This window comes from Neopsephotus bourkii, unplaced genomic scaffold (genome assembly GCF_033783945.1).
Source record: "Neopsephotus bourkii isolate Nb327-2 ecotype Australia unplaced genomic scaffold, CSIRO-AGI_Nbou_v1 NB_1128, whole genome shotgun sequence".
NCBI lineage: Eukaryota > Metazoa > Chordata > Aves > Psittaciformes > Psittacidae > Neopsephotus > Neopsephotus bourkii.
Genome location: NW_026901614.1, coordinates 263,614 through 287,648, shown reverse-complemented (window position 1 = coordinate 287,648; position 24,035 = coordinate 263,614). Strand labels below are relative to the sequence as shown.

Here is a 24,035-nt window from a genome sequence, read left to right as displayed (position 1 = left end):
ATGCCCAAATGTCCCAGCCTCCCCACAGCCTCTCTCCTGCTTTCCCCAAGCTCCCCATGCCAGGTTCATGGTGCTGGTAGCGCTCAGCACTGCTCATGGCACCATGTGCCCCCATTCTCCCACCACAAGCCCTCCTCTCTCACACTGATTTCTGCTGGCGTGATGCGCCGGCTTGTTGGTCGCTGCTTCACAGTGGCTGCCCTGGAATCTGCTTCGACGATGTCTGCCCTCAGTGCTGGCTCGGCGGCTGCCAGGATCTCATCCAGCTTCTCTGGAAACCCAAACACACAAGACAAGGGGTTAGCAAGGGCCAGTGCACTGAGGCAGCTCCCCAGCCACAGCCCTGCCCCTGCAGCACGGCCAAGCTGGGGGTCACCCCCTGCAGGGAGCGTGCCTCCAAGGCCTGGTGAACACTGGGGCGAGGATGCAGCCGGTTCTCCCCTCCCCAGCCTAATGAAGATTTTGGAGGCGTTTTGGAGTCACCCACCCACCACAGTGCACACCCAGGCTCAGTGTCAGGACCTGGTGCAGCGGCACTGTGCCATGCCATGCCATGCCACACAGCATTCCCACCCCGGCTGCACCCTGCCCGGCCTGCCCGAGCTGTGGGGTCTGTGCCCAGGGGACCACGCTTTGAGCAAGTCTCCATCCTTACATTAAAAGAGCAGATGTTTGCCCAGATATGCTGGTGATATTCAGAATGAGTTCCCCATGTTGGGTGAGGGAGGTGTGGGCAAGGGGAACCCAGTGCTGCAGGGACCACAAGCAACACAGGAGTCCGTGGGACTCCACAGGACTCAGTCAGACTCCAGCACAACCAGTGTGACTCCAGTGTCTGCCTAGGACAAACTGGGATGTTTCCTCTCCGAGTGAACTCATGCACCCGAATGGCCCTGGCAGGAGTAACCTGGCCCCTGTGCACCCCCATGTCCAAGGGTGCTCAGGCGGTGGGGCTGGTCCTCCAGCTGTGCACCACATCTGTGCCTCACTGCTCGCCAGCTGCAGCACTCACACAGCACCAGCCCCGACTGGGGCAGGCTCTTCTGCCTGGCACTGTCAAGTACCCCCAAACTTAGGACATGCGGAAGGGCAACAAGCGGATGCTGGCCCCTGTCACCAGCTCCCTCTGATGGAGCCAGGCAAGGTCTGATGCAGCTAATGCAGGCTGTGGGGCTCGTGCTGTGCCTGCCCCAGCTTCGGGAGCTACCAGGACAGGCCCAGTTCAGTTCATGTGGGCTCCATGCCATAAATGTGGCAGCAGGCCCTGGAGCGTGGCCTCATGGTGCTGCACTGGAGCCAGTGTGGCTGCCATGGCATTCGTCACAACTGGACCCCTCCACCTCCATGGCACAACCAATGCTCTGTCCCCATAAACTGCCCAGGGAACCACAGGATCATGGAATGGTTTGGGTTGAAGGGACCTTAAAGTTACTCCAGTTCCAGCCCCATGCTGCAGGCAGGGAAACCTCTCACTAGACCGTGGAGATAGGAGAACACGAGCAATGTCCTCTGCTCTGCCTGGGTTCAGGTTAAGGCATGTGTCTTCTGGCTGTTGGACTTGGGACAATGAAACGTCAGCACTGTGGGGAGGGCTCTGCTGGTGCTCAGGATAGGGGTGCCCTGGGGTGCTGTGACCATCAGCCTGTGTTCCTCCTGGAACACCCTGCCGGGGCCTGAAGGGACTCATGTGCACTTAGCAAACTAAAACTGAGTCCCAGGTGCTTCGGAAGCCCAGCCTAGAGGGGGGAGCCCTGTGTGAACACTGATGCCGAGCTGTCTTTGCCAAGAGGACTAGTCCTCTCTGAGGCCAGCACACCTGGGGGCAGGTAGCCACCGAGGCCCTGAGGCTCAGGATCTGCACCCGCTCTAAGAACCAGCTCAGGCCAGTTCTACTTCCCATCTCCCAGTGCCATTAGAGCGTAGGGAGACAAACCACCACTCACTGCACCTCGTACCTGCTGTGCCCTTGCAGGAGGTGAAAGAACACCCAGGAGTGGCCCCTGTCTGTCCGAGCTGCTGGGGTGGGAGATGAGAAAGTGCTGGAGACCCCTTCAAGAGAGAACCCCCAGAAATGGGTGGTTCATGTCCAAAGGGGCAAGAGCTCTCCACCATGCACTTGGAGATCTTCACAATCAGGACACCCATGGTGACCTCCAGCTCATCATTCTGACTCATGGGACCTCTGCATTGCCTCACCTCTGGGTACTGACACATCTGCTCAGCACAGAGGTCTGGGCAGGTGTCTTCAGAGATCCAACTCCACCAGAGGAGGCCATGGAGCTGCTGCGAGGGCTGGAGCAGCTCTGCTCTGGAGCCAGGCTGAGAGAGCTGGGCTGGGGCAGCCTGGAGAAGAGAAGGCTCCTGAAGGGGAGACCTGAGAGCAGCTCCAGTGCCTAAAGGGGCTGCAGGAAACATGGAGAGGGGCTTGGGACAAGGGCCTGTAGGGACAGGGCAAGGGGAATGGCTTGAACCTGCCCGAGGGGAGACTGAGCTGAGCTCTTAGGCAGAAGCTCTTCCCTGTGAGGGTGCTGAGGCGCTGGCACAGGGTGCCCAGAGAAGCTGTGGCTGCCCCATCCCTGGCAGTGCTCAAGGCCAGGTTGGACACAGGGGCTTGGAGCAAGCTGCTCCAGTGGAAGGGGATGGAGCTGGAGGAGCTTTAAGGTCCCTCCCAACACAAACCATTCCATGGTTCCATGATTCTACGCTGACAGGCTGCATGGCGGAAGGAGGAGAGGCAGTACTTGCACTGCTGGACCCAGCAAAGACCATGGCTGCCATTTCATCTGACTGAGCTAGAGGCCTGACCTGGGGCTGAAGGAGGCCCTGCTTCGTTCCCCACACAAGGGGACATCCCTGTGCAATGTATTTCCACCATGGAGCAAACACAGAGCAAGCACACCAGCAGGAGAAGTCAGTCCTGGCTGGCAAATGGCCATTGCTGCCTGTGCCCTGAAGGATCCCAACACAACCAGGACAACCAGGGGATGTGACTGGTGCCGGTGCCTTGGGTGCACCATGTGTGCTGTGGCCTGGGTGCTGTCTGGGTGCTGCTTGGGTGGCTGAAGGGGAAAGGAGGACCCCCAGGAAGTGCAGTTTGGTTTCACTCACCCCCTTTTCTTCTCCGCATGGAGGCTTGGAATCAAGAAACAAAAGACAACATGAATGGCATGCACAGTTCCTGCGTTCATGCACAGCTCCAGCCTTGCTGCCTGCCTGCTGTGCCTCTTCCTGCAGGCTCGCCTGCATGCTGCAGGACCCGGCCCTGGCAGAGGAACACATCCCGGCCTCGCTGGGCCTCTGGGGATGAAGGCAGAGGAGCAGCACCTCCTTGTGCTCCTTGGAGGGAAGCCGAGTGCTCAGACGGGCCCCATGGGCAGGACAGGCACCAGCTCTCCACCAGCCCCCCCCACAGGGACCAGCCCTCCTCCTCTTCCTCAGGCTGAGAAAGCTGAGGGAGGTGCCATGTCAGAAGGGTACGAGCAGGAGGAGGGCTGGACTGCATTTAATGCCCAAGTCATGGGGAAACCCTTTTAAAAGCTTTCCATCACTCCCTGCTCTCCAGGGCTACCTGTGCATCTCCCAGAGCGAGCCTCCTCAGCAGCTAGCAAATGGCAAGAGTGCAGGACAGGAGAGCTTTATGAGCAGCTTCCTGGGAATCTGCTTGTCCAAGGGCACTGGCACAACACGCAGCAAGAAATCATTATGGTACAGCTACAGACACAAGGGATGCTCTGCGAGCTTCAGGACAGGGACAGGATCCAAGCGAAAAGGGGCAGGGACCCTCACCCTGTAAGAAGATGCAGGCAGAAATGTCCCTTTCCCCAGCACCACTGTCCCCTCAGAAGAGGACACCGGGCTCTAATCCTGCACAGTGCCAAGGTGTGGGGATGGGAGCCTGCACAAAACCTCCCCCTTGGCAGTAAGAGCTGGAGGATCAACACCAGAAAACAAGGAAGAACCGTCCCCCATTTTCCCTGGGATGTGTGCTGGGCCTGGCTACAGGACATGAGGCAGGGACTGACCACTGCAGTTCAATGGCAAATCCACGCATTAAGAGCAGGCACTATCTGCAACTCTCCCCCTCCAGGAGACATGGGCAGCTGCTGCTCCTGGTCCCTCTCCGGGTACAAGAGGGCAGTGAAGAGATGCAGAAAGCTCAGGCAGACCTGGAGGACTCATCTTGAACAGGCTCCCTGCCAGGGCTGGTCTCTGCTTTTCGTGACTTCTCTTTCCCCCCGCTCGCCCCCCTTGAGCCCAGCAGCTCTGCTTCCCAAAGCACACACACAGGGATGGAGTGGCCATGTCCCACTGGTCGGGGGCCTGTCCCCCAGCGGAGGCGCCCACACTACACATGCCAGGCTTCGACTGGGGCCCTATGCTCACCGCAGATGGGTGGGAAATGTGGAACGTGCTGCCTGTGTGTGCCAGGAGCCACCCTCATGCTGCCAGGAACTGCTCTCAGGGCCAGCACGTGAGAGAGAAAACATGAACCCTGGGCTCTGTGCAGTGTCCGTGCAAAAGGAAGAGCAAAACGTGGAAGAAACAGGCTATTCTGAAGCCTCTCCTAATGGCTACCAGCAAACACAGCGCCTTCCGTTTAGGGGTACAGCTCTGGAGAAGCGAGAGCGGGCTGGGGTGAAGGTCAAGGCAGTGGGCTCAGCAAATAAATCACAGCGGCCATCAACCAGCTGATGCAAACACTAAAATGCTAAGATTTATCCCTTCAAACCCATACTTGAGTATGAGCCCGAGCTCTGAAGGTCTGCTCTTCCAGGAGAACCCCACAGGGTTGTAAAGCCTGGATGTGCAGGTAGGACAGGGAGCGGACCCCAAAAAAGAGAGGGGTAGCGGGGTCTCCGTTGAGGCTCATGCCTCTCGGGGGGGTCTCTGGCCAGGCAGGGCAGGAATCTGCCACGCACAGCCCCTGAGCCACAGCCAGCGAGCGCATCTGCACCCATCACCGTGTCTCCGCATGGCAACACCATCCCCGCAGCCAGCAGCAGCGTGAGCACCGGCACTGCCAGGGCTCTCCACTGGTGGGGTGCTACTGGGGGGAACCCAGTGCTACTGGAAGGTGGGGGCTCAGGGAGGTCTCCAGGATAGCTGGGAAGCCTGAGGGGCTCTGGCACAGGGCACGGGGAAGCGAGGATGGGGTGGGGGTGGAGAGGCTTTAAGAGAATACAGGAACATGGAGATGGAAGCTGGGATACGAAAGCATCTGGAGCCGTGGGCTGGCTCTGTAGTGACAGCAGAGCGTGTGAGTGTGTGTGCACGGTCGTGTGTGTGGAAGCGGGAAGTGCCGAGGGGGGTGCAGCTAATCCCGCAGGGAGAGGGAAATGGGAACAAGGGGCTGTTTGTGGTGCAGGAGGAGCAGGGGATGGATGGGTAGATGCTCTTCAGGCACATGGAGCCTGCTGGAGAGGCAGCATGGAAGGGGTGGGCTGGCTCGGGGGGGGGGGGGTCCTGCACCCCTAGGATGGGCTTTCAGCTCCACTGTGTCCCGTATGCCGCTGAGCACGATGGAGCCCTGACAGCAGGAGACGCGTCGCCTCGTGCTCGTGCTCCCGCGGGCAAACCGGTGCTGCTGGCTCCAGGCACAGCCCCGCGCGCTCCCTGTGCTCTCGGCTCCCTGCACGGCCCCGCATGCTCCCCGCCATGCCCACCGCCGCTTACCCAGCTCCTCCAGCTCCGCTGTCATGGACTTGGACCGCAGGGTCAGGGTGGTGCTGGGCGCTCTCTTGGGAGGCGGCGGAGCTGAAAGGAAGAGAGACGGCATTTTGCATTTCTTGTCCAGGAACTTACGAGGAGTGGCCAGATGCAGGTGCCACTTCTTCTCCACAGCCTGGATCTCCTCGTACTCGCGGGATGAGGAGTCGCACTGCTGCAGGATCTTATTGAGGCTGCGCGTGGAAGCAAACTTCTTCATGGTCTCGGTAGCACAGTCCTGGGGCACGGGGCCGGCCCCAGTGCGGAGGGGCCGGTGGCTCCCGCAGGCCCCCTCAGCCCTCAGCACAGGAGGAGGAGGAGAGTCCAAGTCATGTCCCCAGCTGGACCTCCCCCCTGCAGCTACCGGAGATGCTATGAACGCCTCTTGCCGATTAGCTGTGTCCCAGGCAGCTGCCTGCCTGCCTGCAGGACTCAGCAACCAGCTCTGATGGCTGCTTCCCCTCCGCACACGCCATGGGTGGAGGGTAGGAGGCAGAAACGCATCCAACAGGCCAGGGCTCAGTCTCTCATTCCCGCCTCGGCACGGCGCATCCCGGCGCAGCACAGCACAGCCCAGCACAGCCCAGCATAGCACATCCCACCCACCCTGCGCAGCGTCCGGCCCGAGGCTCCGTGCCCTAGCCAAGGGCTGCTGGTGTCCGGCGCCTTGTCCCCAGGGGCTGCCTAGCCTGGCCGGCCCGCAGGGCTGCCCCCGAGGCGCTGCATGCCATGAGCCCACCGAGCAGAGACCAGTTGAAGGCTCTTTCTCTTCACTTGGGGCGCCTCCTCCTCCTCCTCGCTGACAAGGCTGGATTCAACGCTCAGGCATTGCCATGGCAACCGGAGCTCCAGGCTTTGCCTGCATCAGAGACCCCATCAGGGGCGGATTCAGCCAGAAAACGCCAGTCCCACACAGGCCTCCATCTCCCCCAGAAGAAGGGGGGGACTGAGGCGGGGGCCTTTGCTGTGGTCCTGCGGTGGGGACTTGGCCCCGGTCCCTGCGCCCTGTTCTGAAGAGTATCCGTCCAGCTCCGTGGGCTCAGGGCAGCAATGGGCAGTGACAGCAGAGGCAGGAAGCGATGGGCAGCGACAGGCAGCTGCTCACTGCTTGCAGGGCTCACAGGAAGCACCAGGAGAAGCAACAAGCGGTGATCCCAGCACCGATCCCCTCAGCCTTTCCCACTGACTCCTGCTTTCATGCAGTGACAATGTAATTGCAGCTCCTGGTGTCAGCGCAGAGCTGCCTCCTCCCTCCCCACGTGCCTCCCACCCCTCCCCTTGGGCTCTGCCCCACAGCTGCCTCCACACACACCCCACAGGCTGCTCCCAGCTGCCCTAGATGTGCTCCTGCCTTCCATAGCTGCATGCCATGCTGTGTCCCGCTGCATACAGCTGACAGCCTCCCATCCATAGCTGCATGCCATGGTGTGTCCCGCTGCATACAGCTGACAGCCTCCCATCCATAGCTGCATGCCATGGTGTGTCCCGCTGCATACAGCTGACAGCCTCCCATCCATAGCTGTATGCCATGCTGTGTCCCGCTGCATACAGCTGACAGCCTCCCATCCATAGCTGTATGCCATGCTGTGTCCCGCTGCATACAGCTGACAGCCTCCCATCCATAGCTGTATGCCATGCTGTGTCCCCGCTGCATACAGCTGACAGCCTCCCATCCATAGCTGTATGCCATGGTGTGTCCCGCTGCATACAGCTGACAGCCTCCCATCCATAGCTGTATGCCATGCTGTGTCCCGCTGCATACAGCTGACAGCCTCCCATCCATAGCTGTATGCCATGCTGTGTCCCGCTGCATACAGCTGACAGCCTCCCATCCATAGCTGTATGCCATGCTGTGTCCCGCTGCATACAGCTGACAGCCTCCCATCCATAGCTGTATGCCATGGTGTGTCCCCGCTGCATACAGCTGACAGCCTCCCATCCATAGCTGTATGCCATGGTGTGTCCCGCTGCATACAGCTGACAGCCTCCCATCCATAGCTGTATGCCATGCTGTGTCCCGCTGCATACAGCTGACAGCCTCCCATCCATAGCTGTATGCCATGCTGTGTCCCGCTGCATACAGCTGACAGCCTCCCATCCATAGCTGTATGCCATGGTGTGTCCCGCTGCATACAGCTGACAGCCTCCCATCCATAGCTGTATGCCATGCTGTGTCCCGCTGCATACAGCTGACAGCCTCCCATCCATAGCTGTATGCCATGCTGTGTCCCGCTGCATACAGCTGACAGCCTCCCATCCATAGCTGTATGCCATGGTGTGTCCCTGCTGCATACAGCTGACAGCCTCCCATCCATAGCTGTATGCCATGCTGTGTCCCGCTGCATACAGCTGACAGCCTCCCATCCATAGCTGTATGCCATGGTGTGTCCCGCTGCATACAGCTGACAGCCTCCCATCCATAGCTGCATGCCATGGTGTGTCCCGCTGCATACAGCTGACAGCCTCCCATCCATAGCTGTATGCCATGATCCATAGCTGTATGCCATGCTGTGTCCCGCTGCATACAGCTGACAGCCTCCCATCCATAGCTGTATGCCATGCTGTGTCCCGCTGCATACAGCTGACAGCCTCCCATCCATAGCTGTATGCCATGCTGTGTCCCCGCTGCATACAGCTGACAGCCTCCCATCCATAGCTGTATGCCATGCTGTGTCCCCGCTGCATACAGCTGGCAGCCTCCCATCCATAGCTGTATGCCATGCTGTGTCCCCGCTGCATACAGCTGGCAGCCTCCCATCCAGCTGCCCTCCATCCATACTGGCCCTGCACTCCACAGCTGGATGCCCAGCAACCCAAGAGCTGCCCTGCAGGCCAGGAGCACATAAGCCCACCACCAAGCTCTCCTTCAGGCCTCACTTGTAGCCACTGGTCTCAGCTCTGCCCTGGGAATGATGGGGTGAACCAGAACCTTCTGGGGGCCCACACATGGCCAGCAGCCCCTAGACTGGCCGTGATCACAGAAGCAACCAGGCCATGAGCAGCTCCCAGGCACAGCAACTGCCTGAGAGAGGACAGGCTCCAGCCTGGCACCCCACACCACCATGGGGTCTGTCCTCCACCCTGGCATCCCCTGTGCTCCTGTGGGCACCATTCTCCCCTCTGAAACCCCCACAGGGACAGATCCCCAACAACCCACATTTAGTGGGGGCAGCTCTCCATCACAACCCCCCTCACATACCAAAGCCAATTCTTTACAACACCCCCTGCCTGCCAACGCAGGGACTGGTGCCCACCCGGACACCCCTCAGGGCAGGGGAGTCCCTGTCCCTGCTCTGCAGCACCGGCTCCCACTGGCACCACAGAGTGCAGGCACGAGAAGCAGCTCCGCTCCTGAGAAGGGGTGAGAGCGGCTCCCCCTTTGTGTGAGAACAAAGCTGCTGGTGTCCTGCAGCCTGACTGAGGATGGCACCCACTGGTGCCCTGGCCAGCAGCTGCGGGGCTCTGCTGCTGCCCTGCTACCAGACCACCATCCCTGTGCCCCTGTGCTGCTCCCAGCCGCAGCCACCAGCGCATCCTGGTGTAGCAACACTGCACGTGTGAAGGTTTCTATGCTCAGGAGGGGTGATGCTCTCCTTCCTCACCAGCTGCAGCTCCACAGCCTCATGGTGCCCACCCATGCAGTAGGTGCATGCAGCAGGCTCATGAAGCAGGTGCATTGAGTGGGCTCATGCTGCGCTCCTGCAGCAGGCTCATACAGTGGGTGCATGCAGCAGGCTCATACAGTGGGTGCATGCAGCAGGCTCATACAGTGGGTGCATGCAGCAGGCTCATACAGTGGGTGCATGCAGCAGGCTCATACAGTGGGTGCATACAGCAGGCTCATACAGTGGGTGCATGCAGCAGGCTCATACAATGCCTGCATGCAGCAGGCTCATACAGTGGGTGCATGCAGCAGGCTCATTCAGTGCCTGCATGCAGCAGGCTCATACAGTGGGTGCATGCAGCAGGCTCATACAATGCCTGCATGCAGCAGGCTAATGCAGTGGGCTCATAGTGTGGGTGTGTGCAGTGGGCTTGTGCTACGGCTCCTCCCAGCAGCACCAACGGGTCTCTGCACGGCTGCTCGGGTCTCTGCATGGCTGCTCCCATTCAGGCCACACAACCCCCATTGGGGGAAACACAGAGCTCCAGACCTACCCTTCTTCCGAACAACTTCTTCCGATTCTGGCTTGCGGCTGACAGAAACGACCTTCATCACCAGGTGGTTCCCCCCCTGCCGGATCAAGGAGACGACCTGCTTGTGCCCCACCTTCACCACGTTGACGCCATTCACCTAGGACACAAACAAGAGAGCAGTGTAAGGGCTGGCTGCCAAGGAGCAAGGCCGACCTCCAGCCCCCAAATGCCATGATTTGCACCTGGTGTTACAGTCCAGCACGTTCTCATCCTTCAGCTGTCCCTGCGGGATGGCACAAGTGACCACAACCTTCTGGAGACGCAGAGGGAGCTGCAGCAAGCTCAGTGTGAACCTGTGCACGCAAGTGGCAGGAGGGACCTCCTGTTCCATCCCTGGCAGTGTTCAAGGCCAGACTGGACAGAGCCTTGGGTGAGATGGTTTAGAGCGAGGTGTCCCTGCCCATGGCAGGGGGGTTGGAACTGGATGACCCGAAGGTCCTTTCCAACCCTAACCATTCTATGACTCTATGACTCCTACTGCCTACAAAGGCAGATCCCGAAACACTGGGCACTTCCTCGTGCTGCCGGGAGGTCTGGCAACAACAGGGGGGCTTCTGGACCTGCAAGTCCTGCGCTGCTGCTACAGGAGCTGGAAGAGGTGCTCCAAGAGCCACAGAGCACATGGAGGGGGATAACCCCAACCCATGCAGCTGCCCTGTCCCCACAGCACCCACCCATGGGTGCAGAGATGCAAACTGCTCCCCCAGCTACCGACATGATGATCTGCTCCTTCCAGTGTCTACAGGACACACACTGAGCTCATTGCTGTGGTTGCTTTTAGTGCTAACATAACCTGTTGGCTCCTTGGGCAACAAGCGCTGGGCTGAGGACAGGTCAGACAACCCCTGGGACACAAACCCCAAATATAGGAAAATGCAATCTCAGTACTTGGATGTCTGCTGAACACCAACCAACACCAGGTTCTCCACAGCTGTTAACAGACAGACCCTCACCATGGGTAACAGAGGTTTAGATGTAACAGGGATGAGTTTGTGTTGAAGGGACCTTAAAGCTCCTCCAGTTCCAACCCCTGCCACAGGCAGGGACCCCTTCCACTGGAGCAGCTTGCTCCAAGCCCCTGTGTCCAACCTGGCCTTGAGCACTGCCAGGGGTGGGGCAGCCACAGCTTCTCTGGGCACCCTGTGCCAGCGCCTCAGCACCCTCACAGGGAAGAGCTTCTGCCTAAGAGCTCAGCTCAGTCTCCCCTCGGGCAGGTTCAAGCCATTCCCCTTGGCCTGTCCCTACAGGCCCTTGTCCCAAGCCCCTCTCCAGCTTTCCTGCAGCCCCTTTAGGCACTGGAGCTGCTCTCAGGTCTCCCCTTCAGGAGCCTTCTCTTCTCCAGGCTGCCCCAGCCCAGCTCTCTCAGCCTGGCTCCAGAGCAGAGCTGCTCCAGCCCTCACAGCATCTCCATGGCCTCCTCTGCACTCGCTCCATCAGCTCCACGTCCCTCTTGTGCTGCTGCCCCAGAGCTGGATCAGGGCTGCAGGGGGGTCTCCCCAGAGCACAGCAGAGGGGCAGGATCCCCTCTGAAATCTGATTTTGGTGAAATGACAAACCTGCTCCAGTTAAATCATCTCTTAATCTTTTTTTTGGATAAACTCCCTTTCATCATACCAAGCCCCTTTGCTCTACTGACCTCAGGCTGCAGGTCCCTTACAGACCAGTCATGACCGCAGGTCCATCTAGAATGGGTCTGGTCACCGTGCAGCAGCAGCTCTAGAGCTCAGCCCTGGCCAGATCCACCAGAGGCCGTGTCTAATAATGGTTCCTCACCCACAAGGACTTGCCAAGTCCCATCATGTGGTATGCTTGTGAACCGCTTCCCATCGCTCTGTGGGTTTTGCAGTGGAGACGTTAAGAGGGTGGTGAACTAAACCTGTTACATCTCAATGGTACATTCACCCAACAAACCTGACACCTCAAAAAATGAAATGAAGCTTATTTTGTGAAGGTTTCTGCTGGTCATTATATCCATCAGCAGTATCTGAACAATTATTTTTTGGCAGTAACTGACACCAGACTCACAGGTTTATGATCAATGGGACCATCCCCCTTGCCCCTTCCAGATGCCAGCACTGTTCCAGTATCCTGGCCCTGCCCCAGCACCACAGCCACCAACTACAAACACTGACAAATTACCACCTGGCAGATGCTGCCAGCTTCACTTACTAATGGCTTGGAACACGTTTCATCATCCGCATGTGACAGTGCACAGCACCCTGCTCCCTTCCAAATAAAGAACAAACACTGACAAAACATGCCTGGGCTTTCTGTTTCATTTTTCATCATCCAACCCTGTCCACCCAAATGGGCAGCAGATCAGATGATTTTTATAGAATCAAGGAATGGTTTGGGTCAGGAGGGACCTTAAAGCTCATCCAGTTCCAACCCCTGCCATGGGCAGGGACCCCTTCCACTGGAGCAGCTTGCTCCAAGCCCCTGTGTCCAACCTGGCCTTGAGCACTGCCAGGGATGGGGCAGCCACAGCTTCTCTGGGCACCCTGTGCCAGCGCCTCAGCACCCTCACAGGGAAGAGCTTCTGCCTTATCTATCTCCAACCTGAGCTTCCCCAGTTTTAGTTTGAGCTCATCACCCCTTGTCCTATTGTTGCAGTCCCTGAGGAAGCTACAGTCCCATCTCCAGCATCCTCATAGCCCACTTCAGACACTGGAAGGTGCTCTGAGGTCTCCATGCAGTCATGCAGCTGTAAGATGCCAGCCTGGCCTCACTGCGCAACTTCACCTTCTGCTGGGTGCTCCTTGGCTGTCTGGAGCAGCTCAGGGAGATCAACACCAGCTTTACACTAAAGGCCAGGTGTGAAGGACAAGAAGGACATGACACTGGACAGGAAGCACAGAGTCCCTGTGCCACGCTTGCTTGGGAGCCCTGACTTGATGCTGTGACTCTGAAACATCCTTGGCTAGAGGATGTCAACACAAAGCCACAACCGAAGTGGGCAGAAATGTGCCAGAGCTGGGTGCAGCTCCCCAGTCTGCAAAGGGCAGCTTGGTCACTGGTGTGGGAATATGAGGAGTCTGTCCTTCGGGAAAACAAACATCTCTGCATTGTTGAAAACAGAGGGAGCAGCAATGAAAGGTGTCCCAGGTCCCCAGGTCTTTCCTGTGAAAGACGGAGTAAACCCAAGGATGTGCTCAACGCTGAGGAACTGTAGCTCAAGGAGTACATATTGCAGAAAGCAGGTAAGAGAAGCAGTCAAGAGGCTACGTAACCTGGAAGGTGATGAACGGATGTTACACGGTTCAGCTGGTCACAGGGAGACTGATCAGACAGTTGCTTGCACTAAGCAACAATGTCCAGAAAGAAACAGTTCCTGAGAAATACGAAATCCTGATTTATCCCCAATTCCTGCTGATGGTCAAGAACATAAACTACAGAACCCTTCAACTGCAAACAACTTCGGCTAAACCCTCATATCAGCAAAGTTTCTCTAAGAGATGCTCTTGAAGAATTCAAAATACAAAGACAAATGCACGTCTCATGAGGTTACCCCACTGAGATGACAGTGGGAAGATTTTCAGTTCTTTTTCAGCTTCAAATGTGCCCTGAGCCAAAACAGCACCAGAAAACGAGCTCCCAGCATCTGTAACCTGCAGGGAGCTGAGCTCTCACCACCACTGAGGGAACCAGTGGTCCAAGACACTGTTCTGCAGTGGGAGGGAGACCAGACACCAGCACTGAGCTGCTGGTGACAACAGACACAGAGCGAGGTGCCCAAGGGGAAGCCATCAGCATCCCCAGAGCGTGAGCAGCAAGTCATGGAGGGGATGCTCTCCCTCTGCTGCTCTCTGGGGAGACCCCCCTGCAGCCCTGATCCAGCTCTGGGGCAGCAGCACAAGAGGGACCTGGATCTGTTGGAGCAAGTCCAGAGGAGGCCATGGAGATGCTGCGAGGGCTGGAGCAGCTCTGCTCTGGAGCCAGGCTGAGAGAGCTGGGCTGGGGCAGCCTGGAGAAGAGAAGGCTCCTGAAGGGGAGACCTGAGAGCAGCTCCAGTGCCTAAAGGGGCTGCAGGAAAGCTGGAGAGGGGCTTGGGACAAGGGCCTGTAGGGACAGGGCAAGGGGAATGGCTTGAACCTGCCCGAGGGGAGACTGAGCTGAGCTCTTAGGCAGAAGCTCTTCCCTGTGAGGGTGCTGAGGCGCTGGCACAGGGTGCCCAGAGAAGCTGTGGCTGCCCCATCCCTGGCAGTGCTCAAGGCCAGGTTGGACACAGGGGCTTGGAGCAAGCTGCTCCAGTGGAAGGGGTCCCTGCCCGTGGCAGGGGTTGGAGCTGGAGGAGCTTTAAGGTCCCTTCAACCCGAACTGTTCTGTGATTCTATGAACAGGGACTGCTGGGCTGGGTGAGGGTCTCAGCCAGGCCATCCCTACCTGCAGCAGTAAGGAACATCAGAACTGTGCTCTCAGGAGCACAAAACCTTCTCCCACAGGGGCAATAAGGCACTAGGACATAAAAACAAGGCAGCAAAATAAAGCAAGCAGTGTTCCACCCCCTGAGCAGACCTGAGTACAGAGGATCTCTGCAGCTGACAGCACAGGGCTGTCTGATGATGCTGGAGCTACACGAGGGATGCCTGAGACACAGACCCACAAATCAGTTTTTGGTCCCAGTCTATGAAGTGAAGAGATGAATCTTCAAGAAGACCAGCAGCTGGCAGTCCTGCCCATTGAACTACACATTCCAAGTCACTGCTGGCCTTCAACTGGGGAGGTGTTGGGATGAGAAAGATTGGACAGTGGTGGCAGCAGTGGACCCGTGACTCAGTGTGATCCAACAATAATGAATTCCAACAGCTGCCTAATGAGGATGTCCTGCTCTTGGAGATGTGCATTGGGCCTGGAAGAGGACAGGAGACAAAATCATGCAGAAAATGTCTACAAAACATAAAAGAACTTACACACAGATGTGGAGACATGATATCAAAGTCTGGGCATTATAAACTGCTGCAACTACCTTTTGAGGAGCCAAATGGTGCATCCAGGAGGATTCTCAAACCACGTGAGAGGGCAAAAGGTGGCAGATAGGCCATCATGCAAATAGATGCAGAGTAATGCTTGTAGGGAAGAGCCCTCTGAAGTTATGCTGATGCTGAATACAGATTTGGTGGGTGCAGCTCCAGACAGGCCTTGGAGCTGACACCAACTGGTCTCAGAATTCATGGGCTCCATGCACATCAGCAGCCAAGAAAATGTATCATGGCAGAGAGTGAAACCAAGCTGGGGAACGTCACCTGTGCTGACCCTGCACATGCATAGCTTCGGTGCTGTGTGCAAGTCTGGATCAGCAGCTCAAGGAAGAAGTGGTAGGACTAGAGAAGAGCAACCAAGACGGTCAAGGGAATAGAGAAACTGGCCAATGAGACAGACTGGGAAGGCTGGGACTGCAGCTGGAGAAGAGAAGGCTGAAGCATGTGCATGGGCAAGGCTTACAGAACTCCCCAAGGCAGAGGCCCCAAAGGCAGCACTGCTGTTCACTACATCCTGCAATGTCAGGACAGGGCTCTCAATGGCACCAGTGGCAGATCAGGTGAAACCAGACAAGAGCAAGACATCTTCATGCAGCATACAATGGTCTTCTGGAGCTCACTGCCATTGCCATGGGAGGCCTGAGGTGGACAGTGCTGGCAGATCTGGAGAGAGATCAGATGAATTCCTTGGGAATGGGTCCATGCACAGACACTAAGAGGGCTGAGCAGGGTCATTCCTGCGGATGTCCTCAGTACAATGATGCTGGATGTGCGAAGGCAGACGGGGAGCAGCCAGGGATGAGTGATCGCCTTCATTAACAGCCTCTTGTATTGCCAGTGTCCCCGTGAAGGAAGGAATCCTTTAATGGCCACCAGTATCTAAAATGCACTACAATGCAGCCTTTGATTGTTGGAGGAGGGTGAAGATGCTATCACCACAGCTTCAGCAAGCATGCTCTGGTCCATTCTGGACACTTCATAACCCAAATTATGTTGATCAGTGAGAGGCAGCTTTGAGAAATGCACAGTATTCTCAGAAAATGAGAAAGGCTAAGCTGAGTTCTGAGGAAAGACTGGAAAAACCACACGTGATGTGATGGTTATCTGTCTGCACCTTCCTTATGTGGTATCTGTACACAAGAAGCCTGACCTGACAATGAATCACCTGAATCATACACGTCCAAGGAACAAGTTGTTACTTAAATGAACATAAGCTCTGAAGTTTGAATTAAGTTTGTTCTACCCCAGAGCTCCATCATAGCCACCCACCAGGAGACCAACGGGTCCACCAACCAGGACAAGCACAGACTGCTGGGCCTGGGGACTAGGGGATCAGCCTTCACTGACAAGAACAAACCTGTCCATCCCTCCAGAGCGCAGAGCAGAGGGTTTCTGACTGACAACTTCACCCTTGCAGCATTTCAAAGTGCTCACCCTGGAGACAAGCTGCAAGATTATCCACACCCTAAAATGTTCCTTCTGAGAACATGAACCCTAAACTGGCTTTCCCACCTCTCCAGGCAATGTCATTCTCCAGTCATAGGTTTTACCGGTGCAGAAATGCTCTGAAATGTTGTTTCACTAAAACCCATGATTGTGGTTATCCAGGGGATCTTCCGCACATGCCCCCAGATCTGCAGTGAGCTGTCTCCCCCAAGCTGGGTGATGGAATTAGGTACCCACCAGCCAGAGCTGCTGCCCCCATCAGAGCTCCTTCAGGATCCTGAGCAAGATGGACTCCTTGAGCCTCAATTCCCCTTTCAGCTTGTGAATCACCCTGAGGGCCTTTTAGAATCCCACTTGGTAACATCAGACCATAGGTGCATATGTCTGACTTGCACAAAGTGATGTTCTAGTGATCTTCTGAAGCTGCAACCAGAACAGGGGAGTCCACAGAACTGGGGAAGTTTGCCCTTTACATACACGAAATCTCCGCCACATCCTACGCAATCAAATGAACAGTAACACAATTATCTTGGAGAAACCTATGTCCTTCACTGAATTACATTTTTCCAGGGTGATTTCATATTCTGTAACCTACATTCCCTGCTTGCAGACACGTCACCTTGCTCGGGATGGGTCTGCTGCAGCAGGAAAGTTGGATCCCTCTGCAGCAGTTCCTCCAGCATCAGCTATCCCCTGTCTGGTACCTGCATCCTCTCAACCTGGGGATTTGGCACTGTTTTGAAACACTGACAGAAATGTTGAGCTGTAGGCAACAAAAATGTAATGAGACCTTGATGGTGATGGCCCTGCTAGTACCTTCCCCTTAGGAGATGCTTTGGGCAATGTCCCCCCGCTTCACTTCACAGCGCTTCTAAGCTATGTTTATTGTGAGCTCATTTATACATGAGCCATGTGGTTATTAAGGGAGTCAAACCTTTGTGACCATAGGCCTCCCTCTGACCAGTCCCATGGTATCTCAAGAGAAGACACCACGTTTGCTCCCACCTCCCATGGCACCACAGTGCATGCTATTCATCCTATCTTTCCTTCCCTAATTCTTTGTTGATCGTGCTCCCCATGAATCACTTTGTTACTTTCCCCAGCATCGATGCTGAGCTAAACGAGCTCTTGCTTCCCGAATCACCTATTTTACACCCCGGCATATAGAACAGCAGGAGCCCTCTACCAGCTCTTGGGGAGCTCATGGCGCCCAAGACTAGAAGGCACCCACAGCAGCTCCTGCAGGCTCCTCGACACTTGGGAGTTGTTATTCAAGCCTGTTAATTTGAGTAGCTTTATTTTTAGCAAATACTATCTCACTTTCTCCTTGGTTACAGCTGGGAAACTTTCTCTTCCAAGCACATCATATGGATAGATACATCTTCCTGATTTGTTCCAAACTCAGAGCAGAACATTACTGCCTTTTTTTTTTTTTTTTTGCACCAGAATATACAATTTCATCATTTACATATAGAAATGGATCTCTACCAGACTTTTTTTTTCCCTTCTAATGCTCCAAAATTTCTTATTATCTTTACATATCGGCCTTTGATATTTCCTTTGGCTCCCCCTATCAACCTCCTACACACTCCAGCTCAAATTAACCGCATTTCCTTCTCCTTCCCTTGCTAACCTTTCCAGCAAGAAGGGGATATGTGTGTCTGTAAGCAATATTTAACTGCTCCTTCATTATTTCACTCAAGTGGGTGATGGCCCAGCAGATTTCCCCCGCCTTGATTTCTGGACTGCATTTAGCAGCGTGTCCTCACATAACCCTTTGATTGCGTTAATCATGTCAGATTTATGTACCCAACTATGAGAAACTCAGGCTCAGACAAAGGTCGCACTCTTGTCCAGAAGATGCTCCAGGCTGCTGCCATGCTCTGCACATGATCAGGGCCCCACAGCTGGATCTGCTGCTACACCTGTACAATGCCACTGGAGCAATCGATTCTGTTTTCAGATGTGTGAAATGAAGTTCACAGAATCATGGGATGGTTGGGCTGGAAAAGAACAGTTCCTCCAGTTCCACCCCCTTGCCACAGGCATGGACCCCTTCCACTGGAGCAGCTTGCTCCAAGCCCCTGTGTCCAACCTGGCCTTGAGCACTGCCAGGGATGGGGCAGCCACAGCTTCTCTGGGCACCCTGTGCCAGCGCCTCAGCACCCTCACAGGGAAGAGCTTCTGCCTAAGAGCTCAGCTCAGTCTCCCCTCGGGCAGGTTCAAGCCATTCTCCTTGGCCTGTCCCTACAGGCCCTTGTCCCAAGCCCGCCTCCAGAATCCACCAGACTGGTCACATTCTAAGGCAGACCCCAGGCTAGGTCAGATGAATTCACTGCCCCAAATTCTATCTCCACATGTATCTGGTCTCTGCAGGCAGGGCAGCTCATAGTCAGCCAGCATCTTCATGGCCCTCTCTGGACTCGCTCCAACAGCTCCGTGTCCCTCTTGTGTGTATCCCACAGCAACAGCATTTCACTAGAGGCAGAAGGGACATTCAGGACGATTTTCCCTGTTGAACCAGTCTCTGCCCAGCAGGTTTTCTCCTTACCAACAGGGCAAGGTGACTGTGGGGTCCCTTCATACCCAGTGCAGACAATGCCCCAGCAGCTTTTCCCTGCGCCACACACCTGGCTTTGGCACTGAGATCCCTCATCAGTTGTTAATTGTAATTTTAACAATGCTTTTGTATGACTGTGAAATAAAGCCCCAAATAATACAATAGCCACAAATTTATACCCAGTTTTGTATCTGATGTCTGTAAATCCTTTGTGTAGACACACACATGCTCAACATACGTATAAAATAGAAATGTAAGTCCAAAGGCTGTTGTTCACATCACTTGTTACAAGCTCCTCAAGGGAAAAAATCCAGGCTCTAAACCCTGCCAGGCTCAGATGAAGACACGGCTCAGCCCTATGGACTGTGCTCTTCAGTACCGGTCAGACATGGCAGGAACTGCAAACCCCACACCCTGACAGCTCTCATCTTGTCCCAGATGGTGACACTTCCACAGCCTGGCACTGCCTCAGTGACTGCAGCGAGCCAGGCAAGCACTAACTGCACAAGGGTGGCATTGCCTTGTGTTCCGTGCTGGTGACGGGTTTGGAGAGGCTTCCACCGGGTGTCGTCTGCAGCAGCTACTGCATTCACATCCCACCTCATCCAAAGGCACCTCAACACAGCCCGTTGCTGTTCTCTGCATGGCTGCCTCAATCCCTGCAGCTTGGAGCCCTCCCTCAAGAAAATCCACATCTTTGTGTTGCTGCATTCTATCCAGCAAGACCACGTTTTAACAGCCACGTCCACTTCCCTTGCCCTCTGAAAACCTCTACCAGTGAGCAGAGCACCTCCACGTGCACTGTCCACAAGCCCCTCCAGTCTCTGGCCGAGGACATATCCTCAACCAAAGCACAGGCACCCTTTGCTTCAGCAGTATCTGCAGGTTTCTTGACCCAGACTGTCCAAATGAGGCACAGAAGGGTGAACCCACCTTCCCCTACAGCCTGCCAAGCCATTCAGCTCTGAGCAAAGGAGCTCAGGTGTTGTGAATGCCAATACTGAATTCCTCAAAATTCCTAGCACTCCTTTCCACTTCAACCCCCCTACCTACGTGCATCCTTCCGTGGCAGTTCACACCACGCAGCAGCACCAAAGCAAAGAGGTGACAGCAGAAGACAGCTCCTGGCCAGGGAGGTGACGGAACCTCCCCAACCCTGTGTCCTACCTAACGGCTGCAGCGCTGGCATTGACATGGGAATTTCCTGGGTATACAGGGAACTCAAGAATGGAGACACTTCCCAAACATGACCCAGAGGACACCTGAGCCCTACTGAAACACACCCAGATGTTACAAGCAAAACCGGTTTATTTCTGTGAGGATGACCTTGTACTAACTGGAGTTTTGACGTTGAGGGATAGTCCATTGTTTATGTAAAACCAGCAGAGATCCCTGGCTCTGAATCCAAGAACTGTTGGCTATAAACCAGGAAAACTGATGTTGCAATCAAGGCCATTCAAACAGCATGAAGTCGACTGATGGTTGATCCTGGCGGAGAATTTCTGGGGAGAAACCTCATTAAATGACCACTGATGACCATCAAGAGACCCCCATGGACGGTGATTAGGTTGAAAGACACAAGAATTACTAATAGCAGCAGTAGTACATTACTGACCAATTATTCTAACTGGGAGTGCTCCACCTTGTACCTCTTATGTATAAATCTAATGACCTGAAACCGGCACTGGGTGATGCACCCACTTTTGGGATAACACGGAGAGCTGCCGGCAGCTCCGCCTCAGCCACCCAATCGTGCCCTGCTGCTCCCCTGCAGGAGTCTCTGCACTCAGATGCTGCCTCTGGGACACCTCTCCTGCAGAGGGTGGGAGACGCAGGTGACTTCTGAACAGGATTTGTTAAATGGATAAGGAACAGGCTGCCCAAAGAAGGGGTAAATGCTCCATCCCTGGCAGTGTTGAAGGCCAGGCTGGACAGAGCCTTGGGTGACATGGTGTGGTGTGAGGCATCCCTGCCCATGGCAGAGGGCTAAAACTAGATTATTTTATGGGCCTTTCCAACCCCAACCATTCTATGATTCTACAATAAAGAAGTACAAAACACATTTAAATGGAGAGAGAGCTCTGCTTAGAAGAACAGAATTAAGGAAAGGAACCACACAAATCAGAGGCCATTCTGGTGAAAAACCTTCAGCAGTTCTGCCAGGTGACGTTGTGCTGGAAGAGTGAGGGAGCATAAGTAGGTCTTCTGCTATCTATCGCATCCCTTGGTATTGTCTCAGTGAAGGCTGTCACCAGACATGGAACACAGGCATTATGTGCCAGCCAGAACTACTGTCCTGGAAGGTTTGCTGCCTGCCCACTGCATTGGCAGTGTTGTGGAATGATTTGGAGACCCTGTCCTTCTGATCACTACCCCTTGCTGCCCATCCAGGTGGGTCACAGTGACACATCCAGGAAACACCCTGGGTAGCTTGAAGTCTGCAAGGCTTTGGGGCCATAGGCCCCTGAGACACAGCAAGAGCATGTTCCAGCTCCATCCTCAACAGTCTGTTCCCAGAAACTCTTCAGGCTGAAGTAGAGACCCACTGGAGCGCACACGCCTGCCAGAGCCATGCCTGGCCCTGCAGATGATGCTGCCCACTGCGACTGAGCTTCCCCCATCCTGGTGCCCCACTGGGGGATGACAGAAGACTGCCAGGAAGAGCAAGACCCTGTGTAACTGCCAGAGGGAAGAACACCTCAGCAGCCACACTTGCTGCAGTGCAGAGAATGGCTTTAACCTGGGTCATCAGAGAACGGGGACCTAAGCCCAGAGATCAGAGGAAATATTCCAGTAAAGGTCCACCAGAGCAGCTTGCTCCAAGCCCCTGTGTCCAACCTGGCCTTGAGCACTGCCAGGGATGGGGCAGCCACAGCTTCTCTGGGCACCCTGTGCCAGCGCCTCAGCACCCTCACAGGGAAGAGCTTCTGCCTAAGATCTAACCCATGCCTGCCTAATACATGTGTCTAACACCTGTGTTCCAAGGGCAGAAGCAGTGGGGTCTGTCATCGTCACCCAAGAGGAGGTGGTGGGTGAGGTCGTCCACAAACAACTAGTGAAAGTCTTGCAAGTCCCCATTCTCTCCAGGAGTTCGAGTGTGCAGTGTCTGCTGGGAAGGCAATGGTCACTGCCAGGGAATCCCAGGGGATCCCAGACCACTGGTGACAGTTCCCAAACAGAACAAACACTGCCTGCTAGAGGTGATCTCTGCTTGACTTGCTGCTCACCAAGAGGGCAAAACTGGTGGGGAATGTGGTGATGGGGCAGCAAGGGTGAGGTGGCTGCACTGAGCTCCTGGAGGAGGCTCAGGACAGGCTTCAGCTCCCCGTGAAGACCCTGAAGGGAAGGGGGGGATGCTTTGCAAAGAGAAGTTGTTGAATGTCAGTAACAACCCACCTACCCTGTCATTTAGAAGACCAGGCACTTTGCAGAGGGGCAGCCTGGGGAGGAATCAAGCTTCTTAATGACCTGAAACAAAACATGTGAGGAGAAACAATGACAGGTACCAAAGCAATGAAACCAATACTCAAGCACAAAGCACAGGATCAGGAAGGCCAAAGCCCAGCTGGAACAAAGACTATCAGAAGACATTCAGTAGAACAAAGACATCTTCTGGGGTTCATTGGCACCAAAAGGAAGTTTGGGAAAATGTGAGTGTGCTGACAAAAACTCAGTCGTGGCCAATACAGGTGGTGACCAAAGTGCTTAACTCTGGGCTGTGTCTCAGTGTTCATGGACAAAGTGTGCTCACAAACCTTGGAGCCTGACAGGCAGTATAAGATAGCCAGTAGTGGGAAGCAACAGGTTCTTTGTACAACAGCTGCTGCATCCGTTGGAAGAGTTCAAGAGGAGACACAAAAATGGCCAGAGGGGTGGAGCATCTCTCCTATGAGGAAAGGCTGAGAGAGCTGGGCTGGGGCAGCCTGGAGAAGAGAAGGCTCCTGAAGGGGAGACCTGAGAGCAGCTCCAGTGCCTAAAGGGGCTGCAGGAAAGCTGGAGAGGGGCTTGGGACAAGGGCCTGTAGGGCCAGGCCAAGGGGAATGGCTTGAACCTGCCCGAGGGGAGACTGAGCTGAGCTCTTAGGCAGAAGCTCTTCCCTGTGAGGGTGCTGAGGCGCTGGCACAGGGTGCCCAGAGAAGCTGTGGCTGCCCCATCCCTGGCAGTGCTCAAGGCCAGGTTGGACACAGGGGCTTGGAGCAAGCTGCTCCAGTGGAAGGGGTCCCTGCCCCTGGCAGGGGTTGGAGCTGGAGGAGCTTTAAGGTCCCTCCCAGTCCAAACCATCCCATGATTCTACAGCTTCTGCGCTGAGTACGAGCCTGTCACACACGCTCCTGTTGAAGCAGGCTGGGCTCCGAGCCTGGCCAGCAGCCTGAGGGGAGTCATCACCCTTTGCACTCAGCGCTGGGGAGGCTGCACTGCAATACTGTGCGCAGTTTTCAGGCACTGAGTTCAAGAGATGGGGACAAACTGAAGAGGCTCCAGACCCAGACTGCACAATGAAAAGCCAGCTAGGAGGCTGTGAGTGCTCGCAGGGCCTTACAGAGATGACTGAGCTGAACTGCTCCTGAAGGAGCAGCTCATGTACCGAACATGGCCAACAGCCACAGACTGAGGCTTGGGAGGCTCAGGCTGGGCCCAGACTCTGCACAAAGAACAAGACTCCGGGAGCACAGAAGGGTTCAGAGCAGGCCACCAGAAGGAGCAGAGCAGCACCAACATGCACGTGTTTGCCTACAGAAGGTTCCTAATGCTTGGCTGGACAGAGCCACAGTGGACCTGACGCAGTCCTTCTCAGAGCAGGATCCCAAAGAACCCTTCCAACCAGCACCTGTGTACCTGTACAAGAGAAGAGAACACCCGGCTGCGGGTTCAAAAGCTGGCTCAGGAAGAAGATCAGCCCAGACTTACAGTTTCTTTGTGCAACAGAGTAAGTCATTGATGGAAAAAACCTCAAATATTCCCAGAGAGCCCTGACAGGGAGCAATGGGAGAAGATTCTCTCCACCTTCCCACTAAAAGCTATGTGGAAACTGTACTGAGACACATGCTGAGAGAACTAAGAGGAAATCCCTTCATTCGAGGATGTAAAAGACTCATATGTAACCAGGACTCAAGTTTTTGCAGTGGGTAAACCCCTGGCCATAGCTC

The 24,035-nt window shown here is 55.4% G+C and overlaps 1 protein-coding gene across 1 annotated transcript in view; it reads right to left on the bottom strand.

The window, feature by feature from the left end:
- The window catches only part of SHANK3 (SH3 and multiple ankyrin repeat domains 3), a 306,306-nt gene that overhangs the window by 35,257 nt on the left and 247,014 nt on the right, over nucleotides 1-24,035 (bottom strand). The window contains exons 17-20 of the mRNA XM_061362564.1: nucleotides 9,865-10,000; nucleotides 5,674-5,754; nucleotides 3,109-3,132; nucleotides 144-271 (exon numbers count right to left, since the gene is read on the bottom strand). Of these exons, the coding sequence (XP_061218548.1) occupies nucleotides 144-271; nucleotides 3,109-3,132; nucleotides 5,674-5,754; nucleotides 9,865-10,000 (369 nt within the window). The remainder of the gene's footprint in view (nucleotides 1-143; nucleotides 272-3,108; nucleotides 3,133-5,673; nucleotides 5,755-9,864; nucleotides 10,001-24,035) is intronic.